The sequence below is a fragment of the Grampus griseus genome (assembly GCF_964374135.1).
Source record: "Grampus griseus genome assembly, chromosome: 15".
NCBI lineage: Eukaryota > Metazoa > Chordata > Mammalia > Artiodactyla > Delphinidae > Grampus > Grampus griseus.
This window is the reverse complement of record NC_139009.1, coordinates 25,328,980-25,344,178: the sequence shown is the minus strand read 5'-3', so window position 1 is coordinate 25,344,178 and position 15,199 is coordinate 25,328,980. Positions and strand designations below refer to the sequence as shown.

The 15,199-nt window shown below is 37.2% G+C and overlaps 1 protein-coding gene across 1 annotated transcript in view; it reads right to left on the bottom strand.

Moving 5' to 3' along the window:
- The window catches only part of BIRC6 (baculoviral IAP repeat containing 6), a gene marked incomplete at its 5' end in the record, with an annotated part of 244,882 nt that overhangs the window by 83,486 nt on the left and 146,197 nt on the right, over nt 1-15,199 (bottom strand). The window contains 4 exon segments of the mRNA XM_082671758.1: nt 9,253-9,382; nt 9,854-9,997; nt 11,595-12,375; nt 13,389-13,610. Of these exon segments, the coding sequence (XP_082527884.1) occupies nt 9,253-9,382; nt 9,854-9,997; nt 11,595-12,375; nt 13,389-13,610 (1,277 nt within the window).

Here is a 15,199-nt window from a genome sequence, read left to right as displayed (position 1 = left end):
AGGGCAAAAGAAAAAAGAATAAACAGAGACAAAAGGATAGGGACAGGACCTGCACCAGTGGGAGGGAGCTGTGAAGGAGGAAAGGTTTCCACATACTAGGAAGCCCCTTCGCGGGCGGAGACTGCAGCTGGCGGAGGGGGAAGCTTCGGAGCCGCGGAGGAGAGCGCAGCAACAGGGGTGCAGAGGGCAAAGCGGAGAGATTCCCACACAGAGGATCAGTGCCGAGCGGCACTCACCAGCCCGAGAGGATTGTCTGCTCACCCGCCGGGGCGGGTGGCGGTGGGAGCTGAGGCTCGGTTTTCGGTCGCAGCGCAGGGAGAGAACTGGAGTTGGCGACGCGAACACAGCCAGTAGGGGGTTAGTGTACCACGGCTAGCCGGCCGGGAAAAGTCTGGACCTGCCGAAGAGGCAAGAGACTTTTTCTTGCCTCTTTGTTTCCTGGTGCGAGAGGAGAGGGGATTAAAAGCGCTGCTTAAAGGAGCTCCAGAGACGGGCGTGAGCCGCGGCTAAAAGCACGGACCCCAGAGGCGGGCATGAGACGCTAAGGCTGCTGCTGCTGCCACGAAGAAGCCTGTATGCGAGCAGAGGTCACTATCCACACCTCCCTTCCGGGGAGGCTGTGCAGCCCGCCACTGCCAGGGACCCAGAATTCAGGGACAACTTCCCTGGGAGAACGCACGGCGCGCCTCAGGCTGGTGCAATGTTATGCTGCCGCCGCAGGCTCGCCGCGCACTCCGTGCCCCTCTCTCCCCCTGGCCTGAGTGAGCCAGAGTCCCCAAAGCAGCTGCTCTTTTAACCCCGTCCTGTTTGAGTGAAGAACAGACGCCCTCCAGCGACCTACACTTAGAGGCAGGGCCAAATCCAAAGCTGAGCCCCGGGAGCTGTGCGAACAAAGAAGAGAAAGGGAAATCTCTCCCAGCAGCCTCAGAAGCAGCGGATTAAAGCTCCACAATCAACTCGATATACCCTGCATCTGTGGAATACCTGAATAGACAACCAATCATCCCAAATTAAGGAGGTGGACTGAGAGCAAGATTTATGATTTTTTTCCCCTTTTCCTCTTTTTGTGAGTGTGTATGTGCATGCTTCTGTGTGAGATTTTGTCTGTATAGCTTTGCTTCCACCATTTGTCCGAGGGTTCTATCCGAGCGTTATTTTTTTCTTTAAAAACATTTTTTTCTTAATAATTATTCTTTATTTTAATAACTTTATTTTATCTTACTTTATTTTATTTTATCTTCTTTCTTTCCTTCCCTCCCTCCCTCCCTCCTTCCTTCCTTCCTTTCTTTCTTTCTTTCTCTCCCGTTTATTCTCAGCCGTGTGGATTAAAGGCTCTTGGTGCTGCAGCCAGGAGTCAGTGCTGTGCCTCTGAGGTGGGAGAGCCAACTTCAAGACACTGGTCCACAAGAGACCTCCCACCTCCACCAATATTAAACAGCGAAAATCTCCCAGAGATCTCCATCTCAACACCAGCACCGAGCTTCACTCAACAACCAGCAAGCTACAGTGCTGGACACCCTATGCCAAACAACTAGCAAGACAAGAACACAACCCTACACATTAGCAGAGAGGCTGCCTAAAATCATAGTAAGTCCACAGACACCCCAAAACACACCACCAGACGTGGACCTGCCCACCAGAAAGACAAGATCCAGCCTCATCCCCCAGAACACAGGCACTAGTCCCCTCCACCAGGAAGCCTACACAACCCACTGAACCAACCTTAGCCTCTGGGGACAGACACCAAAAACAACGGGAACTACAAACCTGCAGCCTGCAAAAAGGAGACCCCAAACACAGTAAGATAAGCAAAATGAGAAGACAGAAAAATACACAGCAGATGAAGGAGCAAGATAAAAACCCACCAGACCTAACAAATGAGGAGGAAATAGGCAGTCTACCTGAAAAAGAATTCAGAATAATGATAGTAAAGATGATCCAAAATCTTGGAAATAGAATAGACAAAATGCAAGAAACATTTAACAAGGACATAGAAGAACTAAAGATGAAACAAGCAACGATGAACAACACAATAAACGAAATTAAAAATACTCTAGATGGGATCAATAGCAGAATAACTGAGGCAGAAGAACGGATAAGTGACCTGGAAGATAAAATAGTGGAAATAATTACTGCAGAGCAGAACAAAGAAGAAAGAATGAAAAGAACTGAGGACAGTCTCAGAGACCTCTGGGACAACATTAAACGCACCAATATTTGAATTACAGGGGATCCAGAAGAAGAAGAGAAAAAGGGACTGAGAAAACATTTGAAGAGATTATAGTTGAAAACTTACGTAAGATGGGAAAGGAAATAGTTAATTAAGTCCAGGAAGCACAAAGAGTCCCATACAGGATAAATCCAAGGAGAAATATGCCAAGACATATTAATCAAACTGTCAAAAATTAAATACAAAGAAAACATATTAAAAGCAGCAAGGGAAAAAAAACAAATAACACACAAGGGAATCCCCATAAGGTTAACAGCTAATCTTTCAGCAGAAACTTTGCAAGCCAGAAGGGACTGGCAGGACATATAAAGTGATGAAGGAGAAAAACCTACAACCAAGATTACTCTACCCAGCAATGATCTCATTCAGATTTGATGGAGAAATTAAAACCTTTACAGACAAGCAAAAGCTGAGAAGTTCAGCACCACCAAACCAGCTTTACAACAAATCCTAAAGGAACTTCTCTAGGCAAGAAACACAAGAGAAGGAAAAGACCTACAATAACGAACCCAAAACAATTAAGAAAATGGGACTAGGAACATACATATCGATAATTACCTTAAATGTAAATGACTAAATGCTCCCACCAAAAGACACAGATTGGCTGAATGGATACAAAAACAAGACCGATGTATATGCTGTCTACAAGAGACCCACATCAGACCTAGAGACACATACAGACTGAAAGTAAGGGAACGGAAAAAGATATTCCATGCAAATGGAAACCAAAAGAAAGCTGGAGTAGCAATATTCGTATCAGACAAAACAGACTTTAAAATAAAGACTATTAGAAGAGACAAAGAAGGACACTACATAATGATCAAGGGATCGATCCAAGAAGAAGTTATAACAATTGTAAATACTTATGCCCCCATAATAGGAGCACCTCAATACATAAGGCAAATACTAACAGCCATAAAAGGGGAAATCGACAGGAACACATTCATGGTAGGGGACTTTAACACCCCATTTTCACCAATGGACAGATCATCCAAAATGAAAATAAATAAGGAAACACAAGGTTTAAATGATACATTAAACAAGATGGACTTAATTGATATTTATAGGACATTCCATCCAAAAACAACAGAATACACATTTTTCTCAAGTGCTCATGGAACATTCTCCAGGATAGATCATCTCTTGGGTCACAAATCAAGCCTTGGTAAATTTAAGAAAATTGAAATTGTATCAAGTATCTTTTCCGACCACAATGCTATGAGACTAGACATCAATTACAGGAAAAGATCTGTAAAAAATACAAACACATGGAGGCTAAACAATACATTACTTAATAACGAAGTGATCACTGAAGAAATCAAAGAGGAAATAAAAAAATACCTAGAAACAAATGACAATGGAGATACGACGACCCAAAACTTATGGGATTCAGCAAAAGCAGTTCTAAGAGGGAAGTTTATAGCAATACAATCCTACCTTGAGAAACAGGAAACATCTCGAATAAACAACCTAACCTTGCACCTAAAGCAATTAGAGAAAGAAGAACAAAAAAACTCCCAAAGTTAGCAGAAGGAAAGAAATCATAGAAATCAGATCAGAAATAAATGAAAAAGAAATGAAGGAAACAATAGCAAAGATCAATAAAACTAAAAGCTGGTTCTTTGAGAAGATAAACAAAATTGATACACCATTAGCCAGACTCATCAAGAAAAAAAATGGAGAAGACTCAAATCAATAGAATTAGAAATGAAAAAGGAGAAGTAACAACTGACACTGCAGAAATACAAAAGATCATGAGAGATTACTACAAGCAACTCTATGCCAATAAAATGGCCAACCTGGAAGAAATGGACAAATTCTTAGAAAGGCACAACCTGCCAAGACTGAATCAGGAAGAAATAGAAAATATGAACAGACCAATAACAAGCACTGAAATTGAAACTGTGATTAAAAATCTTCCAACAAACAAAAGCCCAGGATCAGATGGCTTCAGAGGCGAATTCTATCAAACATTTAGAGAAGAACTAACACCTATCCTTCTCAAACTCTTCCAAAATATAGCAGAGGGAGGAACACTCCCAAACTCATTCTATGAGGCCACCATCACCCTGGTATCACCCTGATAGCGAAATCAGACAAGGATGTCACAAAGAAAGAAAACTACAGGCCAATATCACTGATGAACATAGATGCAAAAATCCTCAACAAAATACTAGCAAACAGAATCCAACAGCACATTAAAAGGATCATACAACATGATCAAGTGGGGTTTATTCCAGGAATGCAAGGATTCTTCAATATATGCAAATCAATCAATGTGATACACCATATTAACAAACTGAAGGAGAAAAACCATATGATCAGCTCAATAGATGCAGAGAAAGCTTTTGACAAAATTCAACACCCATTTATGATAAAAACCCTGCAGAAAGGAGGCATAGAGGGAACTTTCCTCAACATAATAAAGGCCATATATGACAAACCCACAGCCAACATCATCGTCAATGGTGAAAAACTGAAAGCATTTCCACTACGATCACGAACAAGACAAGGTTGCCCACTCTCACCACTCTTATTCAACATAGTTTTGGAAGTTTTAGCCACAGCAATCAGAGATGAAAAGGAAATAAAAGGAATCCAAATCGGAAAAGAAGAAGTAAAGCTGTCACTGTTTGCAGATGACATGATACTATACATAGGGAATCCTAAAGATGCTACCAGAAAACTACTAGAGCTAATCAATGAATTTGGTAAAGTATCAGGATACAAAATTAATGAACAGAAATCTCTGGCATTCCTATACACTAATGATGAAAAATCTGAAAGTGAAATCAAGAAAACACTCCCATTTATCACTGCAACAAAAAGAATAAAATATCTAGGAATAAACCTACCTAAGGAGACAAAAGACCTGTATGCAGAAAACTATAAGACACTGATGAAAGAAATTAAAGATGATACAAATAGATGGAGAGATATACCATGTTCTTGGATTGGAAGAATCAACATTGTGAAAATGACTCTACTACCCAAAGCAATCTACAGATTCAATGCAATCCCTATCAAACTACCACTGGCATTTTTCACAGAACTAGAACAAAAAATTTCACAATTTGTTTGGAAACACAAAAGACCCCGAATAGCGAAAGCAATCTTGAGAATGAAAAACGGAGCTGGAGGAATCAGGCTCCCTGACTTCAGACTATACTACAAAGCTACAGTAATCAAGACAGTATGATACTGGCACAAAAAAAGAAAAATATATCAATGGAACAGGATAGAAAGCCCAGATATAAACCCACGCACATATGATCACCTTATCTTTGATAAAGGAGGCAGGAAAGTACAGTTGAGAAAGGACAGCCTCTTCAATAAGTGTTGCTGGGAAAACTGGACAGGTACATGTAGAAGTATGAGATTAGATCACTCCCTAATAGCATACACAAAAATAAGCTCAAAATGGATTAAAGACCTAAATGTAAGGTCAGAAACTATCAAACTCTTAGAGGAAAACATAGGCAGAATACTCTATGACATAAATCACAGCAAGATCCTTTTTGACCCACCTCCTAGAGAAATGGAAATAAAAACAAAAATAAACAAATGGGACCTAATAAAACTTCAAAGCTTTTGCATAGCAAAGGAAACCATAAAGACCAAAAGACAACCCTCAGAATAAGAGAAAATATTTGCAAATGAAGCAACTGACAAAGGAGTCATCTCCAAAATTTATAAGCAGCTCATGCAGCTCAATAATAAAAAAACAAACAACCCAACCCAAAAATGGTCAGAATACCTCAATAGACATTTCTCCAAAGAAGATATACAGACTGCCAACAAACACATGAAAGAATGCTCAACATCATTAATCATTAGAGAAATGCAAATCAAAACTACAATGAGATATCATCTCACACCAGTCAGAATGGCCATCATCAAAAAATCTAGAAGCAATAAATGCTGGGTGTGGAGAAAAGGGAACACTCTTGCACTGCTGGTGGGAATGTGAATTGGTACAGCTACTGTGGAGAACAGTATGGAGGTTCCTTAAAAAACTACAAATAGAACTACCATATGACCCAGCAATCCCACTACTGGGCATATACCCTGAGAAAACCATAATTCAAAAAGAGTCATGTACCAAAATGTTCATTGCAGCTCTATTTACAATAGCCCGGAGATGGAAACAACCTAAGTGTCCATCATTGGATGAATGGATAAAGAAGATGTGGCACATATATACAATGGAATATTACTCAGCCATAAAAAGAAACGAAATTGAGCTATTTGTAATGAGGTGGATGGACCTAGAGGCTGTCATACAGAGTGAAGTAAGTCAGAAAGAGAAAGACAAATACTGTACACTAACACATATATATGGAATCTAAGAAAAAAAAAATGTCATGAAGAACCGAGGGGTAAGACAGACCTACTAGAGAATGGACTTGAGGATATGGGGAGGGGGAAGGGTAAGCTGTGACAAAGCGAGAGAGTGGCATGGACATATATACACTACCAAATGTAAAATAGATAGCTAGTGGGATGCAGCCGCATAGCACAGGGAGATCAGCTCGGTGCTTTGTGACCACCTAGAGGGTTGGGATAGGGAGGGTGGGAGGGAGGGAGACGCAAGAGGGAAGAGATATGGGAACATATGTATATGTATAACTGATTCACTTTGTTATAAAGCAGAAACTAACACATCATTGTAAAGCACTTATACTCCAATAAAGTTGTAAAAAAAAATAATTTTTTTTAAATACAGGGGGAAAATGGGGGGGAAAAAGGAACAAAGCTTCAGTGAGTTGTGAAACAACTTCAAGAGGCCTCATAAATGTGTAACTGGAATCACCAAAAGAGAGGAGAGTGACGGGGAGAGAGAATATATTTGAGAAACTAATAGCCAAAAAATTTCCAAATTTGATGAAATTTATACACCCACACAGATTCATGTCCAAAAACTCAAATCATAAGAAACATGAAGATAACTACAAGGTGTATTATTTGATGATAATAATAATCAAATTGCTTAAAAACAATAATAGAATTTTAAAAAAAGACACATAACCTTTATTATTTGAAAGCAGTATAGTCGAAAGCTATAGGCAGTGGGTAAAAGGATGGCTTGAATAATTTTGGATTACTTGTTTTCATACATGTTAATAAAATACACATGCACATGTTAAGATATCCTAAGATATGGCTAAATATCACAAATACACCTTAAAGTACCAAAGCATTGCTAAACTCAGGTTAAACTCAGCACTTAGAAGTTTCGGATATTTGCTCAGGATAACTTTGTTGGACTTTTTACTAGGATGTACTATTCTTCCACAGCAATATGTTTTATTTGTTAATTTTTAGTTAATAAAGGGAACTATTTTGTTAAATATCCTAAATGACAGACCATGACATTTTAGAAAATAGTATTCATTTAAAGATAAATAAAAATGTTAAATTTCCAATTATTTTGTACTATGTCTATACTTTTCCATTATCAAGTTAATGCATGAAATCTCAAAAATTGAAGTTTAGTACTCTTCCCCACTTCCTTCCTTCAATTAATTAATTTTAAAGTTTTTCTTCATCATGTAGAAGGCACAATTTCAGAAAATTGAAATTTAGAAAAAAGTTTGCAAAGTCAAATTTTCACAAAAGTTTAGCTGTAACAGGTAAGGTGGACATTTTCAAATAAGAAAAAACTGTTACACATTTATAATATATTCTAATATTTTACTGTATAACATGTAAAAATGTAGGAAAGTATTATAATTTTATGCACACATTTCTGTTAGATGCAGTGTCTAAAACTGGTAAAGAATCTTTTCTACATTATTTTCTCAAAGTGATCATATCTGTTCACGTGGTTTAACTTACCATCTATGTACGTATGTATGGTAACAACTCCCAAATCTCTTCAACTCAGTCTTTTATTCTAAGTTTTGATTTCTATTTCCAACTAACAAATAGCGCCAGTTTTTTTTCTGGATACTCCTAACTTCTTTCAGTTATCAGTGTTGCTTAAAGACTTACGTACCCCCTCTAATGTATACAGATAGAAACACACTGACTTATATTTAAATTAAAATGCAAACATTTAAAATTTTCAGTTTATTTTTTATTCTGACAACATACAAAAGATCATAAATACTTTGAGAGGTAGAATATATGTCCTGCTCACTTTTACATCCCTAGAAGAAATTACTGTGTTTACACAGAGCAGATGCTCAATGAATTCATCACTGATTAGGATTTCTGAGAGGCAATAAACCCAAACTAACCAGTCAATTTGTATTCTACCTCAAAAAAATGCTTTTACTTTAATAATTTATATCCTGTTTAAAGGTATCATTGGAGAGCTCTTGAAAAACTTAGGGGAAACGTGCTCTCTGCTTTCTTCACTGTTATAAACAATAAGGTCACCAGCTGATTCTACCTACTGACCACTCATTTCTCCCCTAGATTTAGTAAATGTTTATTACTTAGAATTCTGTCATGCAACCTAATACACTGTAATTCATCTACTATAAAACAGCCCAGGGTTTCCCTGGTGGCGCAGTGGTTGAGAGTCCGCCTGTTGATACAGGGGACACGGGTTCGTGCCCTGGTCAGGGAAGATCCTATATGCCGCGGAGCGGCTGGGCCCATGAGCCATGGCCGCTGAGCCTGCGCGTCCGGAGCCTGTGCTCCGCAACGGGAGAGGCCACAACAGTGCGAGGCCCGCGTACCACAAAAAAAAACAAAAAAACAAAAAAACACAGCCTGATGGTTTATCATGAGAAAATTCCATCAATGGCTTCCCACAGCTTGTCTACATTTCCAATTGCCCATTCTGTCATTACTACACATAACAAACATCACAGCAAAAGAACTACAGGTGCTGGAATGTATTGTACATTTTGTCCACTGCATCATGCTTCTAAATGTGAAGCTACCTTCACCTTTTCTAGTCATTAAATGGTTGGTGAGTGAGTGAATGCAATAAAGTTATAAAAATAATAAAATTCCTATATACATCTAACATAAAGTTAAAGAAACACAAATATTTAAATGTGACTTGCCTGACACTCTGTCAAGAACTTCCGATAATGTTGTTGAGACCGGCAAATGAAGTGTACGGAACTTGTGGCCTGCTCCATACATTGGATGCTGGATGACATGGCTAGTAGCATTAATTCTACCCTTGTACAGCTGGAAATAAATTTAAAAGAAATTAAGAAGGTTTTTTTGAAATGTATATCATTATATAACAATTTCAGAAGCATAAAAAAACAATTCAGTAATGCATACAAAAATGTAAAGAGTTTATTTATATTTCTTCAAATGTGGCATGTCTGCCATGCGATTTGTTCATCATACTTTGCATTAGCACTATTGTACCTAATAATCTGTCAATCCCACCCCCCAAATCAAATTATACTATCCATGGCAAGTTACAACTAGGTTATTTTGGACAGAGAGGGTTAGCTGAGATTTTTAAGTCCTATGCTTAAGTATAAAGGTTGTGCTAGTTTCACTTTGCTAGCACAACCTCTGATTTCTAATTTCATTTCATTTCATTAGAAATTAGAACAGAGATAACTGAAAGCTCTGACATGAAAACATAAAATATTTTTACACACAGCTCATCATAAAGATTTAATTTAATTGTTAAATACTCACTGGGCAGGGAGACTGAAGAAACATTGTCACTTTCTCATCCTCTAACATCAGTTGCAAAAATAATCTACGTACAAACCCTGAAATGTTCCCTGATGTTGGAAGGTTCCCTCTTTGAGGAGATGTCTGAAATAGTTCACACAGAACCTGGCAAAGTGAGAGATTTAAAAAGTTAAATGAGGTATTTACTTGCAGCTTTATATTTTAAAGAACAAAGAGGAAATTTAAAATGTGGATTAATAAGTGTATTTGAATTCATCAAATCAGCAATTAAAGATTATATGGAAGTAGACAAAAAGTTAAAAGTGAAATACAAATTTCTGTGGATGAGAGAAGTTACTACTACAGGGTTTTCACATAATAAATACCCAGCAAAACCAACTTAATTTTAACTTCAGTCAATATCAATGTGGTTACAATACAACAAAAATTTTGAAAAAATATATTAAAAATATAAAACAAAGCCTTAACAAGAAGCTAAGTGATGATTATTAGGCCAGAAGACAATGGAACACAAAGTTTCATACTACCCACAGGCACAAACCAAATTGTGAAATGTCCATATTCAAGGACTTGGTTAAAATTGGTAATTTAAGCATTTCTTTCAAATTAGACACATTAAGTAGATACAGTTTCCCAATAATTAATTACTTTATGCAACAAAGTACCTTCCTCTTCTTAAAGTTAAATCATTCAGTATATTTTGAAAATTATGATAGCTCATCCTTCTAGATTCTAAAATTATGATAGCTCATCCTTCATTAATAGTTTGACCTGAATAAGCACTATCAAATAAGGGGGTAAAAATAGAAGCTGGTTCCTATTTATTGGTGTCTACCATGTCTCAGACAGGCTCTATGCTAGATACTTCATATACATGATCATATTTAATCCTCTCAAAAGAAGAAAACCTTTTGAGAGGCAGGTATTACTATCTCCATTTTATAGTTTAAACAACTTGCTGAAGATCTCAACAGACAGAAACTGGCAAAAAGCAACTAGAATTATGCTCCAGATAACTCCAGCTTTCAAGATTTTTGGCTCTGTGGACTTAATACAATAAAATCCTCTTTCATACCTTTAATGTGATTTGTCAGGAGTCTCCTATCTGAAACTTATTCTAATGTCTGCTTCATTAGAAGCAAATCAACAGCTCTAACAATCCGGTTACTATAAAATGCAATGCCTCAATGCTGTGAGGCACTTGATGGCCACCTTCAAGTGGTCAATCCTGTTCCAATAGCTGAAGCGTTGTTTTTTTGTTTTTAATATTTTTATTTATGTATTTATTTGGCTGTGCCGGGTCTTAGTTGCGGCATGCGAACTCTTAGTTGCAGCATGTGGGATCTAGTTCCCTGACCAGGGATCGAACCCAGGCCCCCTGCATTGGGAGCGCGGAGTCTTAGCCACTGGACCACCAGGGAAGTCCCTGAAGCGTTGTTCTTTTGATTAGGGGCAGTTTTTTAAAAGGAGGAATGTATGATCTTTAGCTAGAATCTCCATGAATTTGCCCATCATTCATCAGAAAGAATAACTGATTTATGTAACAGTTGAGGAGAGGAGGGAGGAGATATCAGTAATTTTAATTATGGTTTAAATTCAAATCCTTAAATGCAACCAACCCCAAACTTCACCATCACCTGGCCTTAATACATGATCCTTTCTGAGCTAATTTCAAGAGTGCCATGTTACAGCACATTAAAATAATAAGACACTGGAACATAGCCAGTTTTTCTACTCTTACCTGGGCCATCAGCTTTTGATTATTAGGGTGACATGAAATGCACTGCAGAAAGAATGCAACAGTTGCATTCTCAATTGCTGTCCTCTGTTGAGTAGTCAATCCTGTTGTAGCAGCTGAAGAAAGAGAAGCTGATCTTGCACTGGTCTGTTGTGCACCTAAATTATGTCCTCCAGAAGTGGACCCAGAGTGACACAATAAAAACAGAAGTGCTGTCCATAGTGGATTGACTTCAGACCCACCAAGCCAGTCTTTCATAATATGGCTATTGCCAACTTCTGTCAAAAACCTAAGAATAGGAGCAACCAGGTCTGCTGTGATAGGCATCTTATTACATTGTTGTGGAACGTGATGCCGCCTGAGTTTGTCCTGGGAAATATCTATTGATTGAGCAATGCTTTCAGAATAAGAAATGTGGCTAAAACAGAAACTAGCCAGACTCCTCACAAGAAGAGAAGGCAAACCTGAGTCCAGTAATTGTTTGATAGCTTCTGGAGACTGAGAAGAGGAAGCAAGGGTTGCCAAATGTGATTCAGTTAGTGCAAGAGGTGCTTGTGCATTTTTAGAGTCATCTGTTAAAGATGAACTAAGATCTTGCTTTTTGCTATCATCTGTCATGGACAGTCCATGGTGACACTGCATTGGAGGAGGGGTAATTCCCATCCAGCCCATAAGCAAAGAAAAATAACTTGGGTGTATGTGGCACATCGAGCAAAGTAGACTGTCAACAGCTTTCTTCAAAACCATGTTGCAGGAAAGAGACATGGACCAATTAAAAAGTAACCTACGGAATAAAAGATACCATGTTAACAATATATACGTATATTTAGTATGACCTCTTTGTCAATTATTTCTACTAGAAATCACTTTCATGAAAATTATATAGTTTGACGTTCAATATAATGACACTGTAATGTTTCAGGAAGACTGTGATAAACATCATTAAGTACTTCAGTAGATTGGAAGTTAGATTAGATTTGTAAAATGAGTATAGAAAACCAAGAGATCTATATCAAAATGGTTCTACCATTCTCTGTGTGACCTCAAAAAAATGACATAAAGAAACAATTAAAAAAATTATACCTAAGAAATGTCTAGACTGAATTCGACATTATTAATGGCTTTAATTCATATCTGCAAAATGAAAACTGTTAGCAAGTTTCACTAATAAGTCATGGATTATGCCAACTGATAGGACCAAATATGAAAATGACAAACTAGAGGACAAAAAGCCAACCTTTTAAGAGTCATGGAACTCTTCAGAAATAAATTATTATATTTTGCTATAGACTTAGCAGTTATTAGGCAGTCAGCTCAACAAAGCCTTAACTGAGTATGGTGAAGAAATGTGGGTTAAGTGGAAACTACTTGTCAAAAGAGCAATCATAACAGCCATCTAGAAAGAAGTAAAAACCACCAATTGTAAAAACTGTCTAAAGTAGTCTCTCAAAATTTCTAGCTACACTTTCCCTCCGAAGTTGCATATTAAAGATAAAAGAATCTGGCAGGTAAATTTGCAGATGAGAATAAACATTATGACCTGCAGGAGAATATATTAAACATTCCAATTTTAGGTGGGAAAAGCAGCAATGACACTAATGTAGCTTCTTAAAACTTGAAGATAAATTAATTAAATTTGTGTAGCATATCATTTCGAAATTATACTGATTATACTTAACTAGTACTTTTTGAAGTATTATTTTTATATAAATAAAAATGTAAAATGCTGTTTCATCAAGTAAAAATCTAAAGTGATCTAGTACTGGGGGAAAAGAGAATTTCACAAATCATACTTACTCAAAGAGCTCTCGGTCTAGCAGTGCTGGTAAATCATACTCTACCAGCAGCTCGTAACTGTGCCACAGAATTGCTGCTACACAGTGCAAGTGAGAAGGAGATGGCATCAAAAGACCATACTCTATTGTTGAAGAGTTAGGACACATGTAGCTCATCCTGCCACTTCTTTTCATAGCAGCCACTCTTGCAGAATCACTGACCCATTTTAACAAGGCTTGAATTCTTAAAAGAAGAAGATGAATTTGAATAACCAATTATACTCCAGCTGACATTTAATACATATAAATACCACCACTGCATGTAAGCAATGTATTTATCGGAATAATATACTGATTTTTCTCAATAGTTTTAATATATCAATAAAATAGGAGGGAAAAGGAATTATACAATCAATAAGGTCATAGTAACTCTAATTTTCCAAAACGCTACCAATCTTAAGCAATGAAAATGTTTGAGATAACTCAAGTCTAATTCAGCAAATAATCATTGATTCTTACCTCATTTATGACAGAATATATAAATATCTAGAATTACAGGATACACAGCTTAAACAAACTCACTCTGTCCTCTAAATTTTCACTCACCTTGTAACAAATCCACATACCACAGAGCAGCGATCTGGGGCCAGTTCTTCATTGTGCAGAATTTCATGCAATACAGCATGAAATGTTTCACAACTCAGGCCCCCAAGCATTAAATACTAGTAGTAGCCACCCACTCTCTTTCACTCTGACAACAGAATAGCCCCAACATATGTTCTTTTTCAAGTGCCACTCTACACTCAATCCCCTAGAGCTGGAGACCACAAAATGAAAGCAAAAGGCTTTTTAAAGCAGTAATGCTTTGGAGTTTGTATTTTGGGGGGGTGGGAGGTGAGACTTATTGTCAAGTTCTTAAAACACTGTATTTATCTTTGTTTTTGTTTACTTTTAAATGTCTAGTTTAGAGCACAAGATTCTCTGCTTCAGGGTAAAAGAAATGGGAATTGGAACGTATATAATACTACTTAATCCCTCTCTCTACCCTGAAGGACTGAAGGGTAAGATGCTTTAAATTTCGTGTGACAGGACATAAGGACAAGTCATAGAAAAAGAAGGGAGATGAGGCAATTACAGAAGAGTAACATTTTCTAGAAAAACAGCAGCCAACAATCTTGTCATTAATGTTAGTTCTGAAACATTCTGAAATATTTACATTTGCATTTATGCTAAGAAAATAATTTTAAATGCAATTTTCTTATGATAAAAAAATTTTTTTAAATAATCGCAAGAGATTTAAAGAAACCTATTCTAGAAAAATATTTAGCACATATTTTTAATGTATTTTTAAATCCTATTAACAATTATGAATTGACATAAATTCATATTTACTTTGTCAAAAATACTCCAGTATATTTTTAAATATAATACAGGTATCACATAGTGTATATAAAGCAAAAAGTTTAATGGAAAGGAAGTCAGCCTATTTAATATTTTAAAGTTACCCTGCTGAAACTAATTATACTTTGTTCAATATGTCCTTTAAATATTTTTAATCCAGAGAACCTGAAAGCAATGAGCCTAAACTAAATGAAAGCTATTACATTACCAGAGATTAAGTAACAATTTTTCCGAGATGCCCTCACTGTCTGTCACTCTAATTCATACCCTTAAGTCTGACCTTCATAAATCTTCCCTTATGAGTGACACTGCTGTCTTCCCAGTCCTGAGGGCACAAGCTGGACTCAATAAACTTTACCTCTCCAGTATTAGCACAATGTCAAGCATATAGCAACTACTTGGTAAATAGCTATAAAATGAGTAAGCACCCAC